Source organism: Lagopus leucura, unplaced genomic scaffold (genome assembly GCF_019238085.1).
Source record: "Lagopus leucura isolate 7727_CA_CO unplaced genomic scaffold, USGS_WTPT01 Super-Scaffold_100017, whole genome shotgun sequence".
NCBI classification, from domain to species: domain Eukaryota; kingdom Metazoa; phylum Chordata; class Aves; order Galliformes; family Phasianidae; genus Lagopus; species Lagopus leucura.
In genome coordinates this window covers 15,193,995-15,219,591 of record NW_024962271.1, presented here as the reverse complement: position 1 = coordinate 15,219,591, position 25,597 = coordinate 15,193,995, and the positions used below count along the sequence as shown (strand labels likewise).

General features: G+C 48.8%; 1 protein-coding gene across 2 annotated transcripts; it reads right to left on the bottom strand.

Annotated features, from left to right (window-relative positions):
* On the bottom strand, positions 1-24,367 carry PSKH1 (protein serine kinase H1). Of its 2 annotated transcripts, none has more exons than XM_042877089.1 (4): positions 24,314-24,367; positions 22,683-22,791; positions 20,624-21,655; positions 1-3,052 (listed from the first exon to the last, which is right to left on the bottom strand). In XM_042877089.1, the coding sequence occupies exons 3-4, from the start codon at positions 21,566-21,568 to the stop codon at positions 2,735-2,737; spliced, it is 1,263 nt and encodes a 420-aa protein (XP_042733023.1). In that variant the 5' UTR covers positions 21,569-21,655; positions 22,683-22,791; positions 24,314-24,367; the 3' UTR covers positions 1-2,734. The 2 variants fall into 2 exon arrangements, with proteins under 2 accessions (XP_042733023.1, XP_042733024.1); XM_042877090.1 differs by lacking the exon at positions 24,314-24,367 and adding an exon at positions 24,043-24,057.
* Between the last annotated feature and the right edge of the window lie 1,230 nt (positions 24,368-25,597).

Here is a 25,597-nt window from a genome sequence, read left to right as displayed (position 1 = left end):
TGGATGCAAAGCTGAACAGTCTGTAGACTATTAACGTTTAGTCTGGAAGACCTTTTCACATTCATTTCCCTTCACAACACGAAGGAATCAGCTGGCAGCTCTCTGAGGCTGTATCCATCTCCCCAGCAGAGCAGGGAAACTTCCAGGGCAGAACGATAGGATTGGCTTTACACAGTAGTGCTAAGTTCCAAAAGACAAATGTACAATGCTTCCTTCACCCCCTACAACTCCATCTGGATGAGGACACAGCGCAGTTAGCCACTAGATGTCCTTCCAGTTTCATTTTCACCCTATTAACCAACTACAGGCAACAACAGCACTCCTCCACTGAGGTTTGCACCCCAAGGACACAGCAGTGAATTTGTCACCCAAATTAAGAACCACTACTAAGAGCCAAAGAAGGAAATGGGAAAAAAAACCACATGAAACAAAACAATAAAGCATCATAGATTTTAACTTCTAATATCCTCAGGCAAAGGCACTTCTGAAAAGGGGAAAGTCCTGAGATACCAGATGAATGGAGAGCTGAGATGCCCCTGCAGAATACAGGTGAAGATGAGCAAGATCATTCACAGTGAAAGCTCCTCAAAGGACAGGCTGAAGTGAAGGCACCTGAACTGGTGGCACGCTGCCTGTCCCCTAGCTGAAAACGTGCCACAGCTGCAAGGCTGAAAGCACCAAGGAATTATTTTAAGCCACAGATCTGAAGATTATTGCTCTGCTGAATGAAGGAGAGCTTGGTCAGACCAGAGCTCAACCTCCTGCACTCCTACTGCAACCACGTGAAGCATGCAGGGACAAGGTAGGTACAAACAAATCTGGGCATATCAGTGGCCCAGTGCTTAAAGGAAAGGGTCTCAGATTCTAGGGGTCTTGGCTCAGTCCATCAGTTTGACTTTCTTGCATAGGTAAAAGACCTGCTTTAAGGGTAAGCATGCAAGATAATCTGGGGAGGGCTATAAAAGCACCAAAGTGGACATAAAAGGTCACAGTGCCTGGCTGTGATGCTCCAAACAAGCAGAAGACTCTTTCAAGTAATGGCTCATAACCAGAAGCCCTCTGAGAAAGCATCCGACCAGCTCCTCATGTAAAGGGGAAGAGCTATTTTCCAGTTAATACCTGCCTTGAAGTACTTGCTGCTTTTGAAGAGCTGCTTGCAGGAATACAAGGAGCACTGAGCTGCTAATGAAGCAGCACGTGGCATGCTGCCTGTTTTCTCAGAAACTGTCTAGTTGATCATTCCTGGTAATGAACCAGGAAAGACTACAATAAAAGGGAAAAGAAGCTGAAGGAACCTTTCTTTTATTTTCCCTCCATAGCCCACAAAGCTAAAGTAAAAACAACTAGTAATTCTGCAACAGCAGTTAATGCTGATGGAAGGATGGGCACTCAGGACAGAGCAGCCCCCAGGGGATGCAGAGCTTCCAACGTAACGTGCAAACGCATAGAAAGGGTTTGGAATTCACCCCTGCAAGTGTCTGAGACCATCATCCTTAAGCATCCTCTGTCATATTCCTCACCATGAGCTCGGGAACAAAAGGTAAGTGAAGTAGTTAGATTCCTAGCACTGGGTGGAAAGCACATCCCTAGAAATTTCCTTTTTTCAGCTCAATAGAACTGACAGCTTTTTGCTGGTGGATGTAAGCTGTATCTAACAGCTCGGTGGTTTCTGCTCATCTCTCTGCTGTCATTTCAGGACTGGGCTTCTGCTAGCCAAGCTCCTGCTCTACCCTATGGAGCCTCTTGTGGTCACCCTGCCAGCTCCCACCACCATTTCCCTGCCCCAGAGAACTGATGGCAGTAGCAGGGAACAGGGGACACCCCAAAGCAATCAAAGCATTGGAAACACAGTTGGTTACAGTAAGCCACGTCACGGTAACAAAACCAAACCCTGCATGTTAGGGACTGCTCCTACTACAAATAGGGGAACCCCTAAAAACTGCCTTCATCTCTGTGGAGCACAAAATTCCTGCAGGACGATCCTTCTCTCGCTGCCCCTCACTGGGGAGCAGCCCTGCAGTCAGGATGAATGGGATGGGACTCCAGCTCCGAGGTGGCAGCGTTTCGTTTCGGTTGCCAATCTGCATCATGGGAGCAAACCCTTGATGTCAGCACACTGATGGCAGGCAGCCCCTCGGGGATCCTCACAGCTTCACGGCCGTCGCATTCACAACTGCTGTCTGGCATCTCCGTGACACTGCACTGGGACGAGGAGCTGATGGGCAGCATGCTGTGAGTCAGTGCTATCTTGGTTCTAACTGCATGTGACTCACAACAGCTTCACTGCAAAGGCACCACAGAGTGTGACTAACCCAGTTCAGAATGTGTGTATATATAAATTTGTTAAATATATAACACACACCCACATGTGTGTATGTGCTACGTGCACACATACAAAGTGATTTTGTTTCCATATGCGAGTGGAATTAATAAATAACGACGAACAACCGGGCTCCTGGGCTACAGAAAGAGCTCTTCTCCTCGTTTGCAGCTCCTTAATTTGGGTGTTACTCAAGGCTCTGAGCTCTAAGCCAACGAGAGCTGCTCCGTTCCCTGCGTGGGCACGGCTGGCCCACAAGTGCCACCACAAGGTTCCTTTTCCTCCACACAGTGGGGAGGGGGGACACAACACACCTGAAAGAAGGGAGGGAGGAACCTGCAGCAAAGGGGTGCTGCACACCTACACTGCAGAGAAGATGTCTGGAAAGACTTCGGGCAGGTCCCAGCCTGGTGCTCAGCCAGTGTATTGCTGCTGGTAGCGCAGGTTGAGCTCTCGCAGCTCCCGCTCCCGAACCCTCCGTGACTTGTTGGATTTGGTGGAGCGGCTGGAACGCGTGGACTGTGCTGACTTGGTGCTCTGGCAGCGAGAGGAGGCTCTCTTGAGAAGGTTTTGGGAGATGGAACGGTGCAGGTTCTTCATGGAGGAGGAGGCTGCCATGCTGACCACCCAGGGGTGCTTCAGGGCCTGGAGGGCTGTCATCCTGTCGCTGGGATCCACTGTGAGCAGGCGGTCGATGAAATCCTTGGCCAGGTTGGATACACTGGGCCAGGGCTGAAACACAAAAGAGGGAATTAACAACAAAACGTCCCGGCACAACCCTGCTGATTCATTCATTCATTCCTCCTGTCCCCTAAAAAGGTGTTGCAGGGCATTCTGCCCCTTCCTCTCGCTCTTTCATCCTCAAATCTTCCAACAGTAGAAGAATAAGACACAATTACTTCAAGAGCCTACGAGGGGGAAGAGGGAATCCAGCAGCTAACAGAGACAAGGCTGCCTCGGCTCCACACCTCATGTCCACACGTGTTTTCCCAGCTGGCAGACACAAACACACAGCTACACACTGGGACTGGCACACACATTCGCCAACACAATGATCTGTCACCCAATTATAAGCAACCAGCCCTTCTTGTTCTTTTTATTCCTCTATTTTCCTACATCAGTTCTTCCTTCAAGTCACCTGCACTCCCACACCCCTGGGCAGATCCACTGTGGTCCTAAAGGTGCTCGTGAAAACCATTGCCATGGACTCATCCCCACAGCTTCACACTGGGACCATGGGGATGGGGTCACCCATAGTGCCACATCCCAGCCTTTGCCAATGGGAGGTCATCTTCCCTTCTCTGAAGCACCAAACTCTGGGCTAGGCAGTGCAGAGAGTGAGGAGCTCTCACTCCAACACTGTTTCAGTGTTGTGATGAGATCACACAGGAGGCAGCTGGGGTAGATCAGATGATGGAGGTGGGTTTCAATGCAGTGCCCACCCTCCAAATGAATCACATGAAACATATGAAAGCAGGAGAAATGAAGACAGATGCATACATCTCTTTCTTCACTTTCCTTTTCTAAGCACATCCCAGGCATCTGCTCACTGATCCTTTCCTCTCCTGTTGATTGAACTTGCCAAACCCTCTCTATTGAAAGCAGCCAAGCTCCAAAGGCTTCTGCACGGTCCTCAGTTTACTGGGATCTGAGGAGCTGAGGGAAGTCAATGTGGATGCTCTAAGGGCTTCACCGCATTTTCTATTAATAAAATACCCTGCATATACTTCCCTTAATAAAGATTCCAAGAGAAAGCTGTTATTTCTTCATTGGGAGACTTCATCTCGAGATTTGCCCTTTCATCTCAGCCCTTCTTTGGGAAGAGGATCCCTCTCATGTTGGAACCAGTCCCTTCTCACCTAAACCACTCTATGACTCTAATTTGGGTTCCCACCTGCTTTGTCCTGATGAAGTCCTTTCTGTTTGAAGGTGAGCCATCCTGCTCCCAGGATGGACTGTGACACACTGCCAGGGTGCTGGTTCTTTTGTCCCTTCACAGCCATGAATCCCACAAGCAAGTGCTGACCTTCGTATTCATTCCAAAGCCAAGGGCAGGGAGATCTTTCTGCAACAGTTCTTGGCCTCAGTGGTCAACACTAAAACAGCCCCAATGGGAGGAAGTCCACAAAACATTTGGAATGCAGCAGGTGATGTTAGATAAGGAATTTTTGTGAACACATCACAACAGAACAGGAAGGAGTTCTGGTTTTAAAGAAACAAAGCCAAGCCAGAAAATCATTGATTACTTCTATAACCCCTTAATACACAAAGTACAGCCATAAAAGCTTACAAACACCGATAACACAGTGCATGGAGACCCCTTCTAAGTGGCTTTAACAACAGCTGCACAGCTTAAGGCAATGAAGTAAAGATTCTGGCACAGGAGTTGAGGTCATACACCACCACACACGTGTAACCAAGTGAGAACAGCACGTGTATTAAAAAAGCAGGCTGCTGCTGCACGTCTTTCATCCTTCTTTTGGTGTAGAAGAAAAGAACGTGGCTATTCTGTGACACGATTCTATCTTTTAAAATTCAGCACCTACCAACAGGGAAGTCAGATAGAATGCCCTTTTCTTCTTACAAAAGGTCCAAAGAAGAAGCATGTCCTGATTCTTCTGAGGTTTGCCATTCACCATAAGCAATCTTCCCTCCTCAAGAAGCTGAAAGCCACTTGCAAGAGAGCTAATCCACGGGAGAACTTGACATTGAAAGGGCAGGATGCTCTCAGAGCTGCTCTGCTCTGCCTGCCTACAGCCAATGCTGCCCTGTCTGTCGGGTCGGCACTCAGGATGTGCTGCTCAGGTATCAGGGTACAGAAGGTCCACGATCCACATTCATACAGCACTTTACACTGTATTTTGCAAGAGATGACTGAAACAGCCTGCTTACTTACCTTACCTCACGTGTTCCAAAGGGACACACAAGCACTGCTGCTAACTATACAAGAAAAGAGAGAAAATGGCACAGAATATGGGACAGAAAAGAAATACTGGTGCATGAACAAAACTCAGCATCCTTGAGCACAGTCAGAATAGAAAGTGAAAATCCTTCTGATCATTACAGCCCTTGTGTTCTGGAGGATCAGACACCACTTCTGCATTTTGGAGCCACAGAGAAATCACATTCCTGCCAATGTTTCAAGAACTAAATTAATACAAATGGCTTGAAGTTCAGGCTGTCTGCTGTTTACAACTATCATTAGTCTGTCATTGCCTACCACTGAATAACTTCTTTCTTGCCATTCATTACCAAAACACATTTCATCAGCTGAGTAAAAAAAGACACTTCTTGCATAAAAGAATATGGACAACCTTTGATCAGAAACTCATTAAGGTGTTCGGTGATGAAGAGGATATCTAAAACAGCAAAAAGCCTATTCAAATGTGGGGGGGAAAAAGCACACTGGAGGTTGCAGCTGAACACACCAGTCCATTTTACAGAGCCACGTCTGTTTTGAAGCACACAGTCCTTATGCTACTTGCAACAAGAGAACCAGACAGCTCAATCTGACTCTGACACGCACAGCTAACAGTCACATACCAAGCCTGTAGACTTCCTACCATACTTCTGCATCTGCTGCTGCTTCTGCTCAATAAATAGCAAAGGGAATCATCTTTCTCAGTCTTCATTACCATCTGCACTATGGCTAGCAGCAAGTGAGATGACCTGGATAGCTTGAAACAGCTCCTGTCCCACCCCAATGGAAAAAAACAATTGCATGACTCCGACCTTGTTGTTTTTCCTGGGGAACTTCTTTATGTCTGCCTACAACCTCTCATCCTTCTGAGTATCACCTGTATTGCAGAGATGCAGTCGTTCCAGGATCTCCATCCTTTCTTTTCTACTTTGATCCAAACAGACACAAAAGATGAATTAAAACCAATAAATACCTGAGGACTGACAAACAAGAACACTTATCTCAGAGCTACACTTTCAGGAAAAGCATGTAGGAAAGTGCTGTTATGGGTGTGGGTGCCCCATCCCTCCAAGTGGCCAAGGGCAGATGGCAAACTTGGTGAGTTAGAATTTGAAGAACTCCATAACGAACGTACCAGCCTGCAGTAACCAGCCCATGCACACACCAGTCCAGCTAAATGAAGCCTAGGGAAGAACAAGCTCCAAGCAAAAGCAAATTGGATTTCTCGTTATTCCAATTACTCTACTTTCACCACAGATGTTGAATACGGAGTACTTGCAATTAGCTTTTTCTTTTGGTCAGCAAACACAAATCAGTTTATCGATCTGTTTATGCAAGCAGAGGTTTCATTTGCTGCACCACACACGTCCTTGCTTTTATTTCACCAAAGCTTTCTGTTTAAAAATAGGGAAGGCTTCATTCTACTGAAGCTCTGAGTGGAATGAACTGTGCAGTTCTCCAATCCATTCCCTAGGGAAATGTACCCACTTTCCAGAAACCTCGTGCTGCTCTACGGTGCTTCTGTTCACCAGGCAGGACCCAGACCGCAGGGCTTCTGGGATCAGAAGAGATCAGATGCCTCCATGAGCTGTAAAGGAGTCTTAAATGAGAACCCCACACCCTGCCTACTAACTAGTGCAAGCCTGCAGGCACGTGGAGATTCCTCTGAAGGTGGGAAAGACTGCTGGCTTTCTCATGTGAGTGTACCTGAAGCAGAAAAGCAACTGTTAAGAAATAACTCCCTGTCTCTGAGACAAGTTGTGCAGCCACCCATTGCTCACCTCTATCTTCTGCACTGAATTTTCCTTTTTGACAACCAAGACCAAGAGGAAAGAAGCCTCTCAGGAAGATGGGGAGGAATCATAGCATCCTTTGAGCTGGAAGGGACCCCTGACGGCCATCTATCCAACTCCTCTACAATCAATGAGGACACCTACAGGTCTGCAGGGACAGGGCACCCACCACCTCTGGCCAACCTGTGTCAGTGCTTCACTACCCTTGTTGTAAAAAACTTTATGACCAATCTAAACCTCCCCCAGTTTGAAGCCATTTCCCTTCATCCCATCACAACAGACCTTGCTGAAGAGTCTCTGTCCCCTTCTTTCTTAGATACTGAAAGGAGAAAGATGGGCTGCAAACACATGTATGGACACTATCAAAGAACTAGAGTTCCAGGTGACCTGCCTGACCAACTGATGCCTATCCCTCTTTGGCAGGCTGAGATCTCTCCTCAGCTCTGTCAGCACAGCACTCAGCACACACACACACACACAAGAGCTCCTTGACATTTTCCCTAGAGACACAAAGCAGGAAAGGAACCTTCTGCTCGGTCCTGTGCAAGCACAAAATAAGCTGTCTCTCTTCCAAGCTTTGCTTTTAGACTTGGAAGCATATGCTGAAGGAAGAGATGCACATTCATTTTCCTGATTCCAAAACGAGTTGTGTGTTGCTGTCAGCAAAAAAATGACGTGAGCTCTGCAGATGATGTTTCATGGCAGGCAAGGGACACAGAACTGCGAGAGCCTCGGATCTCCTTTGCCAGCTGGTTCTTACAAAAAGCTGAAGCACAGAGCGCGTTATCACAGCTTCAAAAGGTTGCTCTAGTTCAGTCAGAAATGCTGCCGCCAGCCTCACTGATTCATAGGAAGAGTTTGATCAAGAGCTGGAGAAGCCTCAAAGCACCAGGGAGACAGAGGAGCCCTGCAGCTCCACCTAAAGAAAACAGATGGCTATTTAAAGTTTTACAAGATGCAGAAGATTTTATTAGGAACAGGGCTGCCCCAACAGATAGAATCAGAGGAACGTTTGTGTTGGAAGGGACCTGCAAGGCCATCTGCTCCCACTCCCTGCAATGAAAAGGGACACCCACAGCTCCATCAGTGCTCAGAGCCCCCCCAGCCTCACCTTGGGTGTCTGCAAGGGCAAAATGGGAGCATTGTGCTAAGGGAAAACCTTCAGCAGGACGACAGAGAAGGGAGAAAAAGCCCACTCAGACAAACAGAACAATTAATTCTGTAGAAGAGGTAGAGGCTGTTGACCAAGCAAGCAGCTGGCACCGTGCTTCACCACCAGGTATTTCCACAGCTCGTTCCTGTTCTGATGCTGCACCCTCCTCTGTGCCAGCATGGATGTTTGTGCAAACAAAGTGAGCCAGACCTGGGAGCTTCCACCACTGTTTTGTTGGGGTTTTGTGCCACTTTTCCTTGCAGTGACTCACAGGTGGGCTACAGAGGCATCAACGTCAGCCCAAGCAGGCAGGTGGCACAAAGAGCAGCACTTCAAACACACACAAAGCCACCAGCAGCCTTGCTTACAGCTCTGATGAGAGAGGGAAAATCTCTTGCTGTGGAGATTTGCAACTCTTGCCCCTCAGGGATGACAGCTGCTGCTTTCAAGATGCAGTGACATTTATGACAAAAGCATCTTTTAAGCTCCTAAGCTGCATAAAACATAGGGTGCAGCTCTGATCCGCAGCTTCCACGCTGCTCAATAATCAACCCAGGGGAAAAGCAGCCTCATATACAATGCCTTAAAGAGCTCTCAAGTGTGCTCGATTTTATTCAACTCAGGCTCTGAGGCTGTATGAGGAGGAGGAGGAGGAAAAGCAGGAGTGTCACTTAGGCTGGGTGAAAGCACGCAGAGCTGGGCCTCTGTGATTAGATCCCATCTATGCTGCTGTTTGTTATTCACGCTGGCACAAAAGCTATTGAAGCACAGTCCAGCACTGGAACACAGAGAACAAACATGCAAAGCTCAGGGGTCGTGCAGTCGGTCCCCCTCTTCCTCTTCCAAACAAAGCAAGTGTGAATCCAGAGCATGATGAGCAGAGCTCCCAGCACCTGCACTTGGAATGGGATGCTGACCTCTATTAGCACCACTCATAGGTGCTGGTTCTCACCCTGCTCTGCACTGCAGCCCAAGGTGTTCTTTGGATGATGACTTCCATCCAACTGAAGTTCGGGCAGCTGAACCATGCATGAGTATCAGCAAAACAAGAAATGAGTTCAGGTGTCACCATCCAGAGTTGGATGGCAGTATTACCCAGAGGCTGGTGGGTTTTTGGAGAGCTCACATTTCGGAGCTGTTTTGTGTCATTTAGGAGGTAACCAAGAAAAGAAAGACATGGAGCTCTTGGAGCAGGTCCAGAGAAAGCCACAAAGATGCTCAGAGGGCTGGAGCACCTCCCCTATGAAAAAAGGCTGAGGGATTTGGGCATGTTCAGCCTGGAGAAGAGAACGTTCCAGGGAGACCTCACTGCAGCCTTCCTGTACTTGAAGGGGACTTTTAAAAGAGATGCCGAGCAACTTCTCACAGTCTGATAGTGATAGGACAAGGAGTGATGGCTTTAAACTAAGAGTGTCAATAGAGTTTAGATACTGGGAAGGAATTCTTCACAGTGAAGGTGGTAAAGCCCTGGCACAGCTGCCCAGAGAGCTGTGGGTGCCCCATCCCTGGAGGTGCTTAAGGCCATAGATGGGGCTCTGGGCAGGCTGAACTGGCAGGGGGGGTCAACTGTGCCACAGTCAGCATTCAGGCTCCAGCACTGAAAAGACTGCCCAGCTCAAGGCAATGCCCAGCCTACAAACAGTTGCAAGGATGTGCTTAAAACCAAGCAGTTCCAGAAAGTTGGAACAAGTTTCTGATTAAAAGATGCTAGCACATCGTATCTCTGCACTCACAAAAGGTTCCCAAGTATTCTGCATTAATTTGTTGATACAGGGAAGAGGAATAAAGGGAGGATGAAAGAGGAAAAAATGACGACCCTTTAATAATCCACAGCATTATAAGTATGCGTGGCCATCTGGTGCTGTGAACTTCTGTAACCCAGCTTTCCAAATGGAAGCAGCCAGCTGCTTCACAGAATCACAGAATGGCCAGGGTTGGAAGGGACCTCAAGGATCATGAATCTCCAACCCCCCCTGCAAGCTACAATCACACAGCAGAATTACTGCAGCTACAAAACCGACACACACAAAGCTTTTGTCTACAACCAGGGATGGCTCCTCCAACTGCAACATGGTTACATTGCCTAGGGAAATATCTGGCATGCTAAAAGTGGGCTCATAGCCATTGGTTTGGGTGATAATGAGTACCACAAACTAATCACTCCCTCTGGTTGATGTAGATTGCAGGCTGTGGGAGGTTAAAGGGATGCCCAGCATACAAGGGATATATAAAAGGATGCCCTAGCAATAGATTACAGCTACTTGCAAGCAGTTGCATCATTTGGATTAGCCTGCATGGCTGTTATCCTTGTAACAAGGGGCAGAGGAAGAAGCTGTACCTTGGAAAGTCCATATGAGGAAAGAGCAGGGAAAATAGAAGGTGGTGCAGCCCTGGAAAGGTGAGCAGGGAAGTGGGGATCTCCTGCCCTGAAGCTTTATAAGACTCAAAAGAAGACAGTCACAGTCAACCCACCTCAGGCTGAATAGCATCACACACCTCCAGAGGTCTCTCATGTTCCTGGGTACAGCCAGGAGCTGGACTCCAGTATCCTGATGGATCCCTTCCAATTTGGGATATGCCCTGATTATGAGGTTTGTGATCCTTTGTGCACCCATACGTGCTTCTCCTCCCTGTTACCAGCGCTCTTCCACAGGCACAAACCACACAGTGCAGCTCATCCTGCAAGCTTCATGGGATCAGGCTGAAATTTACCTTAAAACTTCAGTAATTACTTATGGGAAAGTGAAAGACAGACAGCATGGCTGCACAAAAACAATGCTGCAATGGATGCCCATGGACCATCCACTCCCTCCAACCATCCCCAAAGGACCCACAGCTGATGCATCACTCCTGACAGATGACAGCCTAACTTGTACTACAAGACAACTTCAGCAATCCCCCTTGTAATGCTTCAGGGCTTTTTTTTGTGCATATGCATATTCTCTTATGAGCAGGAGATGCTACTGAAGTGTTTTAAAATGTCCAGCATAAATCTTTCTAGCAGCAGTTTAAGGCTCTTTTTTCTTATAGCCTGGAAAATAGATGATTCCTTCTCCTCTCTGAAGCACCCTTGGTGTATTTGCAAACTGCTATCACAACATCTTCACACTAAGCAGCCAATTACTTTTCAATTTCCCAGTGACTTTTTTTGGGACACCCAACTGTGTCTGTTGATCTCCTGTCAACTCCCTCCGCTCGGCTCGAAGGATTTGTTTTACTTTGTTTTTGGGGTATTGCTGCTCTTAGTAGCTGGTTTTTTTACACCATGTTGGGCTTTTGGGGCTGTGCAATGCCCAGAAGCATCAGAGCTTCAGCTTGGCAGTTGATGCAAAGGGATTATGCCCCTTTCTGTTCATGCATCCCAGTGCATTTGTTTTATTCCCCACCAGTGTAACACCACTGTCTCACACAGCAGCTTGTAATTTATTTGCACATCCTCTCCTGAGAAGCCAACCCCTCCAATCTTCTGTTCCTCACCTATTTCTGCACATTAACTTACCCCTGTTTCTAAACATTTGTGTCTGCTACTGAGCTGCTCAAATCCCTTAAGGCCATCAGGAACCCAAATACACCGTGTGGCTCCTCCAATACAATGGCACCTGCAAATATAATGAACACATCCTCTCCTCCCTTGTTCAGCTTAGCTGATAAAGCCCTAAGCACCCCAGGACTTCTGGGATTAGCCAGAGAAGAGCAAGCATGCCCAGAGAAAGACAAGATGACTCCATGCTTGCCATCCTACCTCTCCCTTACCTCCAGACATGCTCAGTTCACCATTCCCATTGCACTTGCTCACGTGCTTTATCCATATAAGCAATGTGCACCAAGCACATTGTGCAGTGCAGGGTAATGGTTGTCTTGCTTTAAAAACCCAGCAAGTGTTAACAGTGCATTTCCAAAGTGCAATTTATTTCTTCCATCCTCCCCTGGAGACCACAAAATGCTTTTAGGAAACAGATTTAAAAAAACCCTAATGTCAGGTGGATCCTTGTCAAGTCCCTTGGCCAACTACTGGAGATATGGGAACTCCTACCAAGTCTGGAAGACATTCCACCAAGTGACTTCAGGTTCTCATCCAAGAGGCTTAGATTGTCCAAATCAATCCTCCAAGCAAAAAGGCAGCTTAAGAGTGGCAATAAGAATTCCCCAAGCTTGTAAAGCATAAAACAAATTGGAAAAAAAAATGAGAAAAATGCAGAAAGAGGTAAGAAATCATAATTCCAGACCTTCCTATCAGCATCTGATGTCATGATATGGATGAACACCTCCGAGTCATCCCAGCTATAACAAGAAACCTGTGTGCCAGAGCTCCATACAAAGTGATCAAACTGCAAGAATCCCTTAGAAATCATTCTGCAGATAGAAAGGGATGACCCAGGAAGCAAGCCTCTGGCTGGGCTAGGTGATCTTGGTGGTCTTTTCCAACTGGAGCGATCCTATGATAGCAACACTTTTCTCCTCAACAGAACTGTACTGAGTAGGAAATCACCCTTGTTGGCTGATGGCCCCAATCACTGGGTGGATGTGATGCTGATGGGAGCTCACAGCTGACAGGCACACAGCCAAGCATGTGTCTGCACACCAGCTAGGTGAACATGGCATTGACAGAGGCCGTCTCCTCTGAGACTTGCCTGCATGGTTCCCATCGCACCAAGCAACACTAATCAGTTGCATTAGCAAAAGCTCAGTTCTCAGGAAAATCCATAAAAGCAGCTACTTCAATAACAAATGAAACAGAAAACGTGCCTGGGATTTGTGTCTTAGCAGTCTCTGTCAGCAGGAGGGCGAAATGGGAGCTGACAAGAGCAAAGAAGTGAGAAGCAGAGGAGCCATCCATGAAGCTCACGCACCAAAACACCAAAATCTGCCCCAGCTTCCAGATGCAGTGCTGTCGGTGTGAGCCAGCCTTCCCAACCAAAGCTCAGCTCCCTTGCTACTCTGGGTCTGAAAGCTTCAGCTGCAATCTCATCAGATTCGGGCATTTCAGGGATTAGGTGAAGAGGTGGCCAAGAAGAACCAGGAAGCATCCTGCCAGCCCTCTAACTAAGCACCAATGTAAGCTCCCTCAAACACTTTTTTTTTTACAGCTGAAAAATATCTGCAATCAGGACCTTGATTTCAGATGGCTGCCCTCCTACCCAGGCTGGTTCAGTCCTCCTTTACCCCAGGATAGGAGCACACTGCAGCCCTGTACAACTCCAGCCTGGTGTCAGATGGAGCCAGAAGGACACTGCAGCCCATTAGCAGCACTCACCTGAAAAATGTGAGCCACAGTGAATAAGCAAAGGAATAAAATCAAAGGAAGAAGGGCACAATGACAACAGAGACAAAGGGAACTGCTTGGTCCAGTTTCAGGGCATGGAAAGGAGTCAAACAGTTAATAGCTTAAATCCTTTTGGCTGATAGTTTATATTCTACACAGAGGCAGCTTAACAGTCTTTTTCTCCCCTACCAATGTTCCTTTATCCCTCCATCTCAAACTCTCCACAGATACTGCTCTGCCAGTAACAGGATTTTATGGGGCCCAGAGATGCAGAAATGAAGCCAACTCCCAGAAGTGCTGTATGATTGCAAGTCCTTCTCCCTGACATGCAGCTCTGCCTTCCTCCATCCTCAGCTACACACCATGCCATGGCCCCACATGCAGTCTTCCACCTAAAAACCAAAGCCTTCTACCCCCACCAACCTGTAGGTGCTATGCTATGGGACGAGGGACTCACTCTTCTCCCTGCTTACCCTTAAGCACGTCATGTCAAGATGGCAGGAATGATTCTGATGAGGTCCTTGTGACACACCAGCTGCAGAGGAAACCATCTTCAGAACCTCAGTAAGCAGCCAAAGCAGGAAGGGAATCAATTTTTAAACTCACACTGGTTTTAAGCCTGCACAATGCCCTTTTACAGGAGGAGGTGTTTCTTCACCTGCAAATAAAGCATTTTCCAATATAGCACGCCATGGTTTGCAGGAGCGCAGTCACCAACGCATGCTGGGCTGAGGGATTTTCCACGTTTTAACTGAACTGGTAGCATTTCAGAGAGCCTAAAATACCTGCTGTGCAGCTGAGGAGAGCTGAACAAACACTTCAGCTGCACAACACGCGCAGCAACACAAACCCACCTCTACCCCCATCGAGCATTAAAGAAAAGAGACAGGAACGCTCCAAGGAACACATCTGTGTGCCCAGCCACAGTGCTTTGTGCCTGCTGGGAGAGGCTCACTTTCATCCTGCTCGAGTGCCTCAGCTCTTCAAAGCAGAGCACGGTGTTCTTTTCAGCAGAGCCACCCCACAGCATCTCACCACCACTCTCGCTGCCCTACGTTGCTGCCTCACAGCTCTATGAAATACAATAGCACATTCCTCTGGAAATTGATTTTTTTTCCCCACTTCCTTCTTCTAGGCAAAAAAAAACCCAACCAACCAAAAACAAACCCTTGGATTTATACAAAGAGCAGTTCTTCCTTATGAGGAGGAACATCAGAGAAAAACAGACCATGACTGTGCCTTACAAAAGTTTTCCATGGGTCTGGCACGGCTCAGGAGGGCAATACCACATATTACCATAGCAGCACAAAGAATTCTTTCTTAATTGCACAGAACTGGGTTATTTACATACACCTGAGTGATCAGAAGTGGAAAAATGCACGTGCCATTCCAGGACTGGTGGTCAGGCAGTCATGCTTTCTGCAGCATCCATACAAAACTCGGCACTCCGGCACAGGATGCCCAGGGAGGTGGTGGTGCCCCATCCCTGCAGGCCCCCCAAGGTCAGGCTGAGCACTGATGGACCTGTGGGTGTCCCTGTTAGTCTCTGAAGGTCCCTTTCAACTCAACCCAATCTATGGCTCCCTTTAAAAAGCCACAACCAGGATCTGAGAATGTTTGTCTCTATCCCCATGCTCTCTTAGAAAGCTCAACAAACACAGGAGACAAACACTAAAAGTTGACAAGACTGTGAGCTGACTCCATCACACGCCGTTAGGGACCAACCTCCACAATGAGGACAATTACAAGAATATTTTGGAAGCACCCATAGGTTTACAGACATACTCAGTTTGAGGATTCATCAGGTGAGCACCCAAAGTCATTAGCTGCTCTGGAATTGCTTTGCATCTTTTTCCCTTGCCATCTGTCAGGTGGCAGCTAAAAACACAGGCACTCCATTTGCTAACACACTGTCCCATTCTTGCTGCTTCTGCAGGCACAGAAAGCTGCCTGGGGACAATGTGTTGTCTTATATGTGCCCTACTTACAGTGACACCTCACTAATCTACTCACCTTTTCATTAAGGTAACCTGGTCATCAGTTGCATTCTTCAAGCCTGAATCTATCCATAGACATGCTTGGAGAATTTACTCAACAGTCTGCATTTAATCTGGTACTTCCAACTCCAAGTTAGGGCAGGTGATCATTACAATGCTTACTTTCCTAGGAAACTACTATCCATGCCAGGGACAGAGCAACAGACAGACCACAGCACACCCTTTCAGCATTGGGGGGGTTTTGCTACCAAACGAGCAGCCACAGACCAGGTGAATGCAGGGTGCAAAGGAGCCCAGGTGGAAAGAGAAGGACACAAATTGCCAAAGTTACATTTCATCCTAAGTTTGGATCAAAGACAGAGCCTAGAAAAATGGACAGAAATGCCATTTGGACATGAAGGTGCATACTGTGCTTTGCAAAGCTGTGAGTGATACACAGGTTACTGTCATTCAAAGACAACAGGAGGGGGAAAAGAATGGAGAGAGCTGAAGGCAAGGAAAAAGGCATTAAGGATGTAAAAGACAAGGGTAGGACAGAAGGCAGTGGCAGGAAGGACAGGTGATGATAGATCAGGTGAACTATGAACAGATGTGGACAACTGCAGTTCATTCCAGGCCACGTTCTCCCAAGCCGTTGTATTTTCAAACCAGAATCCTCTCCACTGCAGAGATCCCAGGGCAAACTAATGCTCAGCAACCACACTGAGCTTACACGAGCTGCTGCTCTTCCCATCCAGCAAGACATTGCCAAGCAGATGTGAGCCACTGCTCCACGCTGGAATAAATCAGCCACTGGTACAACACAAGCAGCAGTCCTGGGGGCTGGCTCCTGCTACTGCAGGGGAAAGGAGAGCCATGCTGATTGGGATGAGAGGTGGATCCACCTGAGAGAATGCTGGCAGGCAGCAAGCCTTGCCTTGCTGTTACTGAAGTCAATCCCAAATGTGTTTTCATTCTTCAGGCCAGCATCAATATGCAGTACTTTGCATTTTGAACCTCCACAATCCCATATCACGCTGCCAAGTTCTGTGAAACATCTGATAAACCTTCCCAAATCAAACACAGTGTGATGGCAAGCACCGTGGTTTTCTTGAAGAGCTTTCTCCTCCTGTGTGCCTTTGAGTACACCTCTTTCAGGTTCACCAAGACTTCCCTCCAGCAGCCAGAGACAAGAAAAGCAAGCTGTAATTTACCACCTGCAGAGCACGGCGATGAAGCTAAACATAGCTGGCACTATGACTCATGAGCCACCAGCAGCAGATGGACAGGGAAGACATCAGAAGGCTGCATTCAGACCTTCTGAAGGAGAAATACTGCTGTGAACTCGTAGCTCCCATTCATCAGGAGAGCCTAATAAGGGCCAGCAGCTGACGCAGTGATGGCAGTTTAGGGAATGTAGAGTTTCCTTCAAGTTGTTTTTAGCTGCAGAGTACAAGAAGTCTCAGAAGCATTGCAATGGTAGACAGCTGTCTTGCTCCCTTTGGAGAATGAGGGGACTGGAGAATGCGATCCACTAAAAACCCATCTCTGCAGCTGAAAGAGGAGGTTATAAAGACTCAGGAAGAAAAGGTTAGGGACAAATGAACAGAAATAGCATCTGTAAGAACACATGTTCAAGTGTTTTGAGGGAAAAAAGCAGAGTCAGGTGGGCCTTCACCAAGATAAATTCTTCAGGTTACTGAAAGCAGGGATATGGGCATCATCTTCCACTTGCATCCCACTGTCCTGCTCCTCCTCTCTCCTTCTCCCCACTGTCATTTCAGGTTGGGTGTTAGGAAAAATGTCATCTAAGAGGCAGTGGCACCTCTGCCCAAGGAGGTGGAGGTGTCACCATCCATGGAGATCCGTGGAGATGTGGCACTGAGGGATGCGGTGGTGATGTGTTGAAAGACTGCTTGAACGTACCACCAACCCTTCCTCCAACACAAACAGTGGTGGCACCTCCATTTACACCACCAGGTGGTATCAGATGGAGAAGGAAACGATAGGGGTAGTTGTAGAAGATGGTGTCTCAGAGCTGACCCAGCTCCTCAAGGATGCAATGAAATGAGCAAAATCCTGAACAGCAAAGCCAAGTGGCAAGGGGAGCTGTCAAACAACAGAACCAGGGAACGAGGTGGGATGACAAGATGGGCTCTGTGCTCACACTTCAGCCATGAGTGAGTCACCCAACAGAGAAGAGTTACACACAGAATACAACTCAGGCATTTTCCTTTATGGAAGCGTAACGTCAAGGCAGACTCACTTCTCCTAAGGAAAAACAAAATGCTTCTGCAGGAGAAAAAGAAGTTTAATTCTATCACCTGCAAAATGCACTTCTTATTGGCAGCAAGTCTGCTTTTTCACCCGTGCACGGAGCAGCACATAATTAAAGAGTTTAAGAACACTAATAGGGAAAGTTTACCCTCCTTACTTTCTACATTTCTAAGCCTTACCAAAGGAGTATCACACTGTGAGCTCAATCAGCCCGTGGCAGTTGGTAAGCCTCGGGACTGATTTATGATTTCAAGCTCAGCTGGCACAGTGCTGCCTCCAAGCCATGAGCCAGGACCACGTCAGACATCAGTACCTGCTCCTCTGACGTCAGGCAGGATGGACAAATGCTCCTGGCACACCAGTGGGCACATGTGAACCAGCACAGGATCACACCGAGCTGCCCTGCAGCTCTTGGGGCAGGACAAAGCTCTGAGGGACAAAAAGAGAGGAGGAAAGAGCAGCACCATTAACAAAGTAAAAGTCAAGGATGGAAGAGAGGGGAGCAAATCTTGAACCAGTCCAGCCTGGTGCCTCCAGCATCAATCAGATGGCTGTAGATACGAAGGGGGGCTGAAGGAAGCAGTCAGCACTAACAACTGCCACCACCACAAATTCCCAAGCCTTACACATTTGTGGTGCAGAGGCCTCTTTATCCACAGCTGGGCTTCTTGTCGTTATTCTCCCCATTGATTTGTTTTCCATGCAGATACACAGAACTCAGGGGAACTTTTGGGGCCCCCAGAAGCCAGGAGGTTCCCCACCCCCTGCCTGCAGCACGAGGAACTCAGCAGCACTGCTGCTCACAGCAATTTCTCCTACCCCTTTTGGGAAGAAGGACACAGCTCCTCCTCCCCTCGCTGCCTGTGCCCTCACCATGGAACCAGCTGCTTCTCTTTAGCAAATCATTGATCCACACCAAGGCCACCATCGCATTACAGCTGCAAGAGCCACAGGTAAGAAACTTCATTAACCACAACTGGGAAATCTGAGCAAGCTGGACAAACAGATCACCTCTCTGCATGGCTGCTGAGTCCCGTATTGAGGATGAATAGATTTGCAACGCTTGACTTCATTCAAAAAAGCCACAAACTTTATCACCACATTTACCCATGTATCTACTACTACCACGAGTTAAAACAAGCATGTTGCTCTTCAGCTAATTTCCCCTAGGGATGGCCTCAAGCTGACTAGACTAATTCTTTAGACAACCCCCAGGGCCCTGCTTGAAACCCCATGTACTGCAGGTCTCGAACTTGAGTGATTTGGAATGGAAATGCACAGCACTGCATGGCAGCCCCTTCATCTTGGAAGGAACCCGTTTCACATCTTCAAAGTTGACACCACAGAAAGGAAAATGAGCTGCTCCTGTGAAATCTCTGCTCCTGCACCTACCCAAGACGTGCAGTTCTGCAACACAGTACAGCATTCTGCCCAAACTCGTCCCAAATGAATCAGGGCTTATGGCTCCTGCTGTTCTCATTAGCCTTACAGACATGTCAGAGGGTTTGCTTCTGTCATCTTCCAAACTTCTTCCAGTGTAACACGCACAAAAACACAAATTTCTGTGCTGATCAGACATTTGGAAGCATTGAAAAGCCCAGACTATGAGCAAGAAAGCAGGCAAGGCACAGGAAACATGCAAAACACCTCTATCTCTTTGCCTCTCCTTATTTCCAGCTAGAATTTATGCACAAACCAAGCAGCCTGCTACCACAGCTCCTGCCAATGCACAACTCCAGTCAGGCATAGGATTAATTACAGCAGTAAATTAATGCATTCATTTTCCTTGACTCTCTCTGGAAGAACAGAAAGCATCTGAGCAAATGACAAGATGCTGTTGGCTGATGCACACAGAATCACAGAATGGCCAGGCTTGGAAGGGACCTCAGGGATCACGAAGCTCCAACCCCCTGCCACACGCAGGGCCACCAACCTCCACATTTCATAGCAGCCCAGGCTGCCCAGGGCCCCATCCAACCTGGCCTTGAACTCCTCCAGGGATGGACGGGGCATCACAGCCTCTCTGGGCAGCTGTTCCAGCACCTCACCACTCTCATAGTACAGAACTTCCCCCTGACATCCAACCTATGGGAAGAAGAGAACAACCAGAGACCTTCCTGTGCCATGACACACAGGAGTTATTTTAATGTCATTTTGGATTCATAAGCACACTCACACATTCCCACTCCCTCAGTGAGCTTCATTTCACAAAGTTCAGGAAACCAAACACTTTTTTCTTTTACAAAACAGGGGCAGAAGTTAGAAAAGCTCGTTTTTAGATTGTCTCCAGTGAGGAATACACCCAGAATCCAAATTGCTCACTGTGGGGCAGCCTGGCACCCAGCTGTGTGCTCTGCTGTGTGACCGATTGGACTCTGTGGGAGTGGGGACAGGCATCTTCTGCCTAAAAACTATCCCTTATGGGTCCTTTTTCCAGAGTTACTTAAGGAAGCCATCCTTCTATCCTCGGTTTTGTTATGTACTCAGCTCAGGAGGCAGCACAGACTCATTTCAGAAATGCTCTTTAGGCCTTTGTCTGCCACAGCTTTATGTTTCAGCAAAAGGTTTTTCAGACTACACTTGGATTTCTATCTGCACATCCCTGGTTTGATTTCCTCCTGCATTTCAAACACCCTGGCATGAGTTTCAGTAGCTCCCCAGATATTTGTCTGCAAGCAGCACAGCTCTGTCAGCCCCTGCAGTTCTGTTCTGGAGGAAGTGAGGTCTTTCTACAGACACACTTTTTCAGGCAGCTCACTGCCCTGCAATGGAAGCAGTTCGGCAAAGGAGAGAGAAAGGATTTTCAGGGCCAGAATCACTTCTTGTTAACACGGCCCTACGTGAGACAGCCAGACCACACAGCTCCCTACGCAGAGAGCTTCTTGCTGGCCTTCCCCTCATCCTGACCCCACCACACTCACCTCGCCCGAGTAACTGTACTTCCCCTTCAGGATCTGCCTGTACAATCGGGTGCGGTTGTCGTCCTCAAAGGGCATCGTGCCACTCAGGAGGATGTAGGAGATGACACCCAGAGCCCACATGTCCACGGAGTTGGTGTAGGGCTTCCTGACCAGGATCTCAGGAGCGATGTACTCCGGCGTCCCGCAGGTGGTTTTCATCAGGCAGTCATCTCCTTTCTTTCGAGCACTGGCCAATCCAAAGTCTGTAATCATGATTTTGGAATCCGTTCCGGGATGGTAGTAAAGCAGGTTTTCTGGTTTTAAGTCCCTGTGAGTGATACCCAAGGTGTGCAGGTACCTCACACCGTCAAGCACCATCTGCAGCACGCGTGTGGCGTCCCTCTCCGTGAAGGACCCTTTGGCAATGATTCTGTCAAACAGTTCTCCCCCAGTAGCCAGCTCCATCACCATGTACACCCGATCCTGGGTCTCAAACACCTCTATGAGCTGGATGATGTTGGTGTGGCGAACCCTGCGCAGCACGCTCAGCTCTGACTCGCACACCTCCCTCCCTTCCCTGTATTTGGTCTCTATCATCTTGATGGCGTAGGGCTGCTTGGTGGCTTTGTGCTCCACCCTCACAACTCGGCTAAAGCTGCCCCTTCCAATCAGGGCTTTGATGTCATACTTGGCTGTCACTCGGGGGTCAAATTTGGCACGGTATTTGGCCACTTTGTTCTTGCGGGGCTCGGGCTGGGCTGGGTGGGCAGGCAGGGGGTTACCAGGAAACGGGTTTGTGTGACGTGGGGGTGAGGGAGAGCCAGCTTTGATGACAGCCCCACCATCATCTTTGATGAAATGCTTGTAGATGTCACTGTGGCCCGTGTAAGGTTCTACTTTTTTAACCAGATCCAGCTGCACGTCTTTGGGGGGCTCAGGAAGCACTTTGCTTGTCCCACAGCCCATCACTGACGGGTGTTAATTCCTTATCAAGGCATCTTCCCAGGGCAGTGCCAGCAGCAACCACACCTGCAGCAGCTCCCACGTTTGAACCTTCCAAAAAGAACGAGGAGAAACAGATAAATGGCAGTCAAAGCCAAGAAAAGCATGCAGGTGGTTCATGTCTCAATGATGCAATGCTACCACAAACTGAGAGCCGAGGGTTTTGCACTGTAGCCCCCCCCGCATGCTTTTATTAAGCACAGTTTGCCTAACCCTCCTAGCTGAAGCTAGGAATGCATAGAGTGGCTGAAACTGGAAGGGCTGAGGCTGGAAGGGATCCCTGCAGCTCATCCTGCCCAGCTCCAGCAGCTTAATAAAAATCAAGGGAAGCGTTAAGCATCCTCCTCGGTTTTGTTTCACCTGCTAAACTCTGCACGGCACTCACCATCCTGAAGCTTATTTTCTCATTAGAAACTCCACAAACTACCTCAGCAACTTGTTCACTCAACAAATCTTAATGTTTTCGTTACATTTAACTTGTATTCGTGCCTTAAACCTCTGATTACTTTGCTCTCAGGGATCAGTGAAGCTGTACAGAAGGCAAGGAACATGCAGACAGAGGCAGGCTACTTCTTGCAATTCGTGTTATTAATTTAATCACTGCATGTCCTGCAGAATGCCAGGCTTTATTTAACTTAAAGGGCAACTTATCTGACAATTCCCTTGTCCTCCAAGCCCTAAGAAACCAAGGTGGGCTTTGATGTTTTCTAATGCCTCACTCAGTTTTGCCTTCTTCTGTGTTTTCAGATACCAAGCAGAGCTTCTGTTTTCCCATATGGAGCTGCAATGTGCTGCAGTAAGGAGAATTTCAGCCAGTTGTTCCCCACTGGAGCAAACAGAGCTCTTGCTCACCACACTCTATTCCAGCAGAGCCAAATCAGCTGTGCTTCAGCAAGTCTTTACTTTAGGTCCTGATTAAAACAATCTGGAGGTAAAGAAACTGCCTGCATGCATTCTGGCAATTAGCAGAGCAGTTTTAAGTTTCTGCTTTGGCTCAGAGCCCATCATTACAGTGCCACAGCATTTGTAGAGGACTACAGAAAAGCTGTTAGCCTTGAGATGCAATCGTCCACCTTACCATCACAGAGCGTATCTTCACTCATTCACCACTTCTCCAAGCAACTATTCAGCACTGCAGGAACCCCAGCTGCTCTTCCATCAGAATTATGTGGGGAAAAAAAGGTGTTCTAGAGGGACAACAGGAAGAAGTTTATGCTCTACATTCACATTGGAAAGAAAGCAAGGCTTTAGTTAAGATCCCACGTTAAAATCAGACATCAGCATAGTATCTTCTCACATAAGACCCCCTGGTAGGACCACAAGGTCAGACACCAACCAAGCACCAACAGGTCTCAGAAATAAAAAGAAACATCACAGATGGCTTAATTGAAGACTTGAATTCATGGAGGGCTGTCCTACAGCTGGCTGCTCATTCAGATTACAGCACTGCAACAAGGAATATATGGAATGTTACAGCTACTTCTGAATCATAACTCACACAAGCAGTTTTTCCCCCCCGCATCACTGCACCCTAAAATATATTAAGTTAGCAGAGAAATAGAATGAGAGCATCTGCAAACAAGACTGTCACAGAGCAAATCCACACCTCAAGAAGCACTTGTGTAAGGAATCCCAGCAGCAAACAAAAGCAATGAGAAGACCCCAACACGGAGCTTGGAGTGGTTGTGTATGAATCCTGCTGCTAATAGCAGAGATCAGCCAGCAGCATGGAAATGGCTCTGCCTTGTGGGCACAGGCCAGCACGAGGGATGGGAGGAAATACATGAAATCACTGATAAGCTGGGAGGTGAATGTGTTACAGAAATGAGGGCCCCTCTCTGAATAGGAAGCCACACACTCAGAAGGCTCTAAAGAGATGTCAGCATGCCTTTATTACAACTCTGATAGGTGAGAGAAAGAGCTGGCCGAATGCTTTGGTGCCACAGAGATCCCTTCTTCAGACAAGTGGCAGGGCAGTGCCACGGCTCCTGCTGGCAGACAGGCATCCTCCAGCCCCCTGGGCAAAGTCAGAGCCTTATGGCTCAGTAAAGCACCCGGGAACAACCCCGTGGGAGGGGTGGCAGCTGCCTGACCTGCACACCTGAGGCCTGGCTGCCACCACCACCAAATAGAACAGCATCGTGGCCTGCAGAACGGCTTGAGCTGCAAGGGGCCTTAAAGCCCAGCGCCTCTGGGCAAGGGCGATGCACGCACAGCCCCATCCAGCCCAGCCCTGAGCACCTCCAGGAACAAGGCATTCCTGGAGCCTCGTCAGGGCCTCGTCGTATTCACAGGGAAAGATTTCTTCCCTACATCTAATCGAAACCAGCCCTCTTTCAGTTTAAAGCCATTACCCCCCACCCTGTCACTACGCTCCCTGATAAAGAGCCTTTCTTCGACCTACTCGTGGGCCCCTACGATACCACCAAGTCCCTTACAGCTCTGCAGCTGCACTTCTCCGCTGAGGCCCACCAAGGAAGGCACAGCGCCGCGGGGCGAGCGGCTCCGGCCCACAGCCACGCCGCGACCGCCCTCCGAGCGCACCGAGGGGCCCGCAGGCGGCCGCACGGCGCGGGGCTACGCGTCCCGTCAGCTCCGACGCCCTGCCCGGGGCCTCCGCCCGCCTCTGGAGGCTCTGAGGCCCGGAGGAGCAGAAGGGACCCGAGGGGACAACGACGGGTCCGCGCTACGGCCGAGCCCCGCACTCACCTCCACCCGCTCCGACCCGCGGCCCGGCACCGCCTCCTGACGTCATCACCGTGCGCCGGAAGCAAAGCTGATTGGTGGAGAGCCGGCGGTGGGAGGGGCAACGCGTGCACTGTGCCACCGCCCAGCGCTCTAGCGCCCCCTGTCGGCGGCCTCCGGAGAGGTGGGCGTACGGGTCTGAGCCCTCGGGACTCGGAGAACTTCCATCGGAACGTCGCTTTCTCGGATCGTTTGTGCTGTGGAGAATCACCAGAGCCAAGAGGACGTCTGGGCAGCTGTGTCATTGTTCCCAATACCCAACCTGAACCTCGGTGTGATGCCATCAGTGTGATGCTATCACCCTCACCCTATCGCTGTCACCCAGGAGCAGAGGCTGAACCCGTCCCCACGTCCTCCTGTCAGGGCTGCAGCTCTACGGACTCCTCTTCTCCACACTGAGACCCACCCCGTTCCCTCAGCCGCTCCCACAGGACTGCACTCAGACCCCTCACAGCTCCGCTCCCTTCTCTAGACACGCTCCAGAGCCTCATTCCACTCCTGAGGCTATGAAGGGACAAGGAGGAGGGTGCAGGGGTTCAGCCTCAAAGGACACAAACCGAGGGACAGGTTATCCCCGGATCCATTTGGCAACCAGCTCAAGGTTGTCCCAGCAAGGCCGAGCAGAGGTCGGAGCAAGAGGATGTTCAATTAAATCTGCTTAGGAAAAGAAATCCAAAAAAAAAGCCCCAAAGCTGAGTGCAGAGGGGCTGCCAGGCTGAGGGCTGAGCACAGAGGTGACTCCAGCTTAGCTGTTCAGCTGCAGTCGATCCGTAGGGATTGAGGTTGTTCTGTGCCCCGATGGAAAGTTTGACTTTTGGCAGCCCTACAGCACCATGTCCTCCAGCCCCGAGACCAGTTGGAGTGTGCAGGAGAGCAGCTAGAAGGCATCAGCGCAAAGGAGAAGGTGTCACAGAGTCCCCTTGTACCTCTGCCAGTAGGGATTTCCTTTGGCAAAGGAAAGGAGGAGCAGACCATGGCATGGTGGAGGCAGCAGGCAGCATGGCCAGTTGGCCCTCAAGTTGCCATCCCACGTGCACTGTCACTGTCACACAGCTACCCAGGGCACTGTCACCATCTGATTCTGGCTGCCCAGGGATGCAGGAACATCTCCATCCCATTCTGCTACTGAAAAAAAGTGAATCTGTGCTCAGCTTTCCCTTGTCCCCTTCCCTTAAAAATAATAATAATTCAGGTTCGTCTCTCAGAAAAGAGAGAGGGAGATAATGTCTGCCGAGCATTTAATCTTCT

Coding starts and splice junctions, on each gene's coding strand:
- PSKH1 (XM_042877089.1), bottom strand. CDS start 21,568: ATGGGCTGTGGGACAAGCAAAGTGCTTCCTGAGCCCCCCAAAGACGTG. Junction 3,053..20,623: donor AGTACAGTTACTCGGGCGAG/GTGAGTGTGGTG, acceptor TTTGTGTTTCAG/CCCTGGCCCAGTGTATCCAA.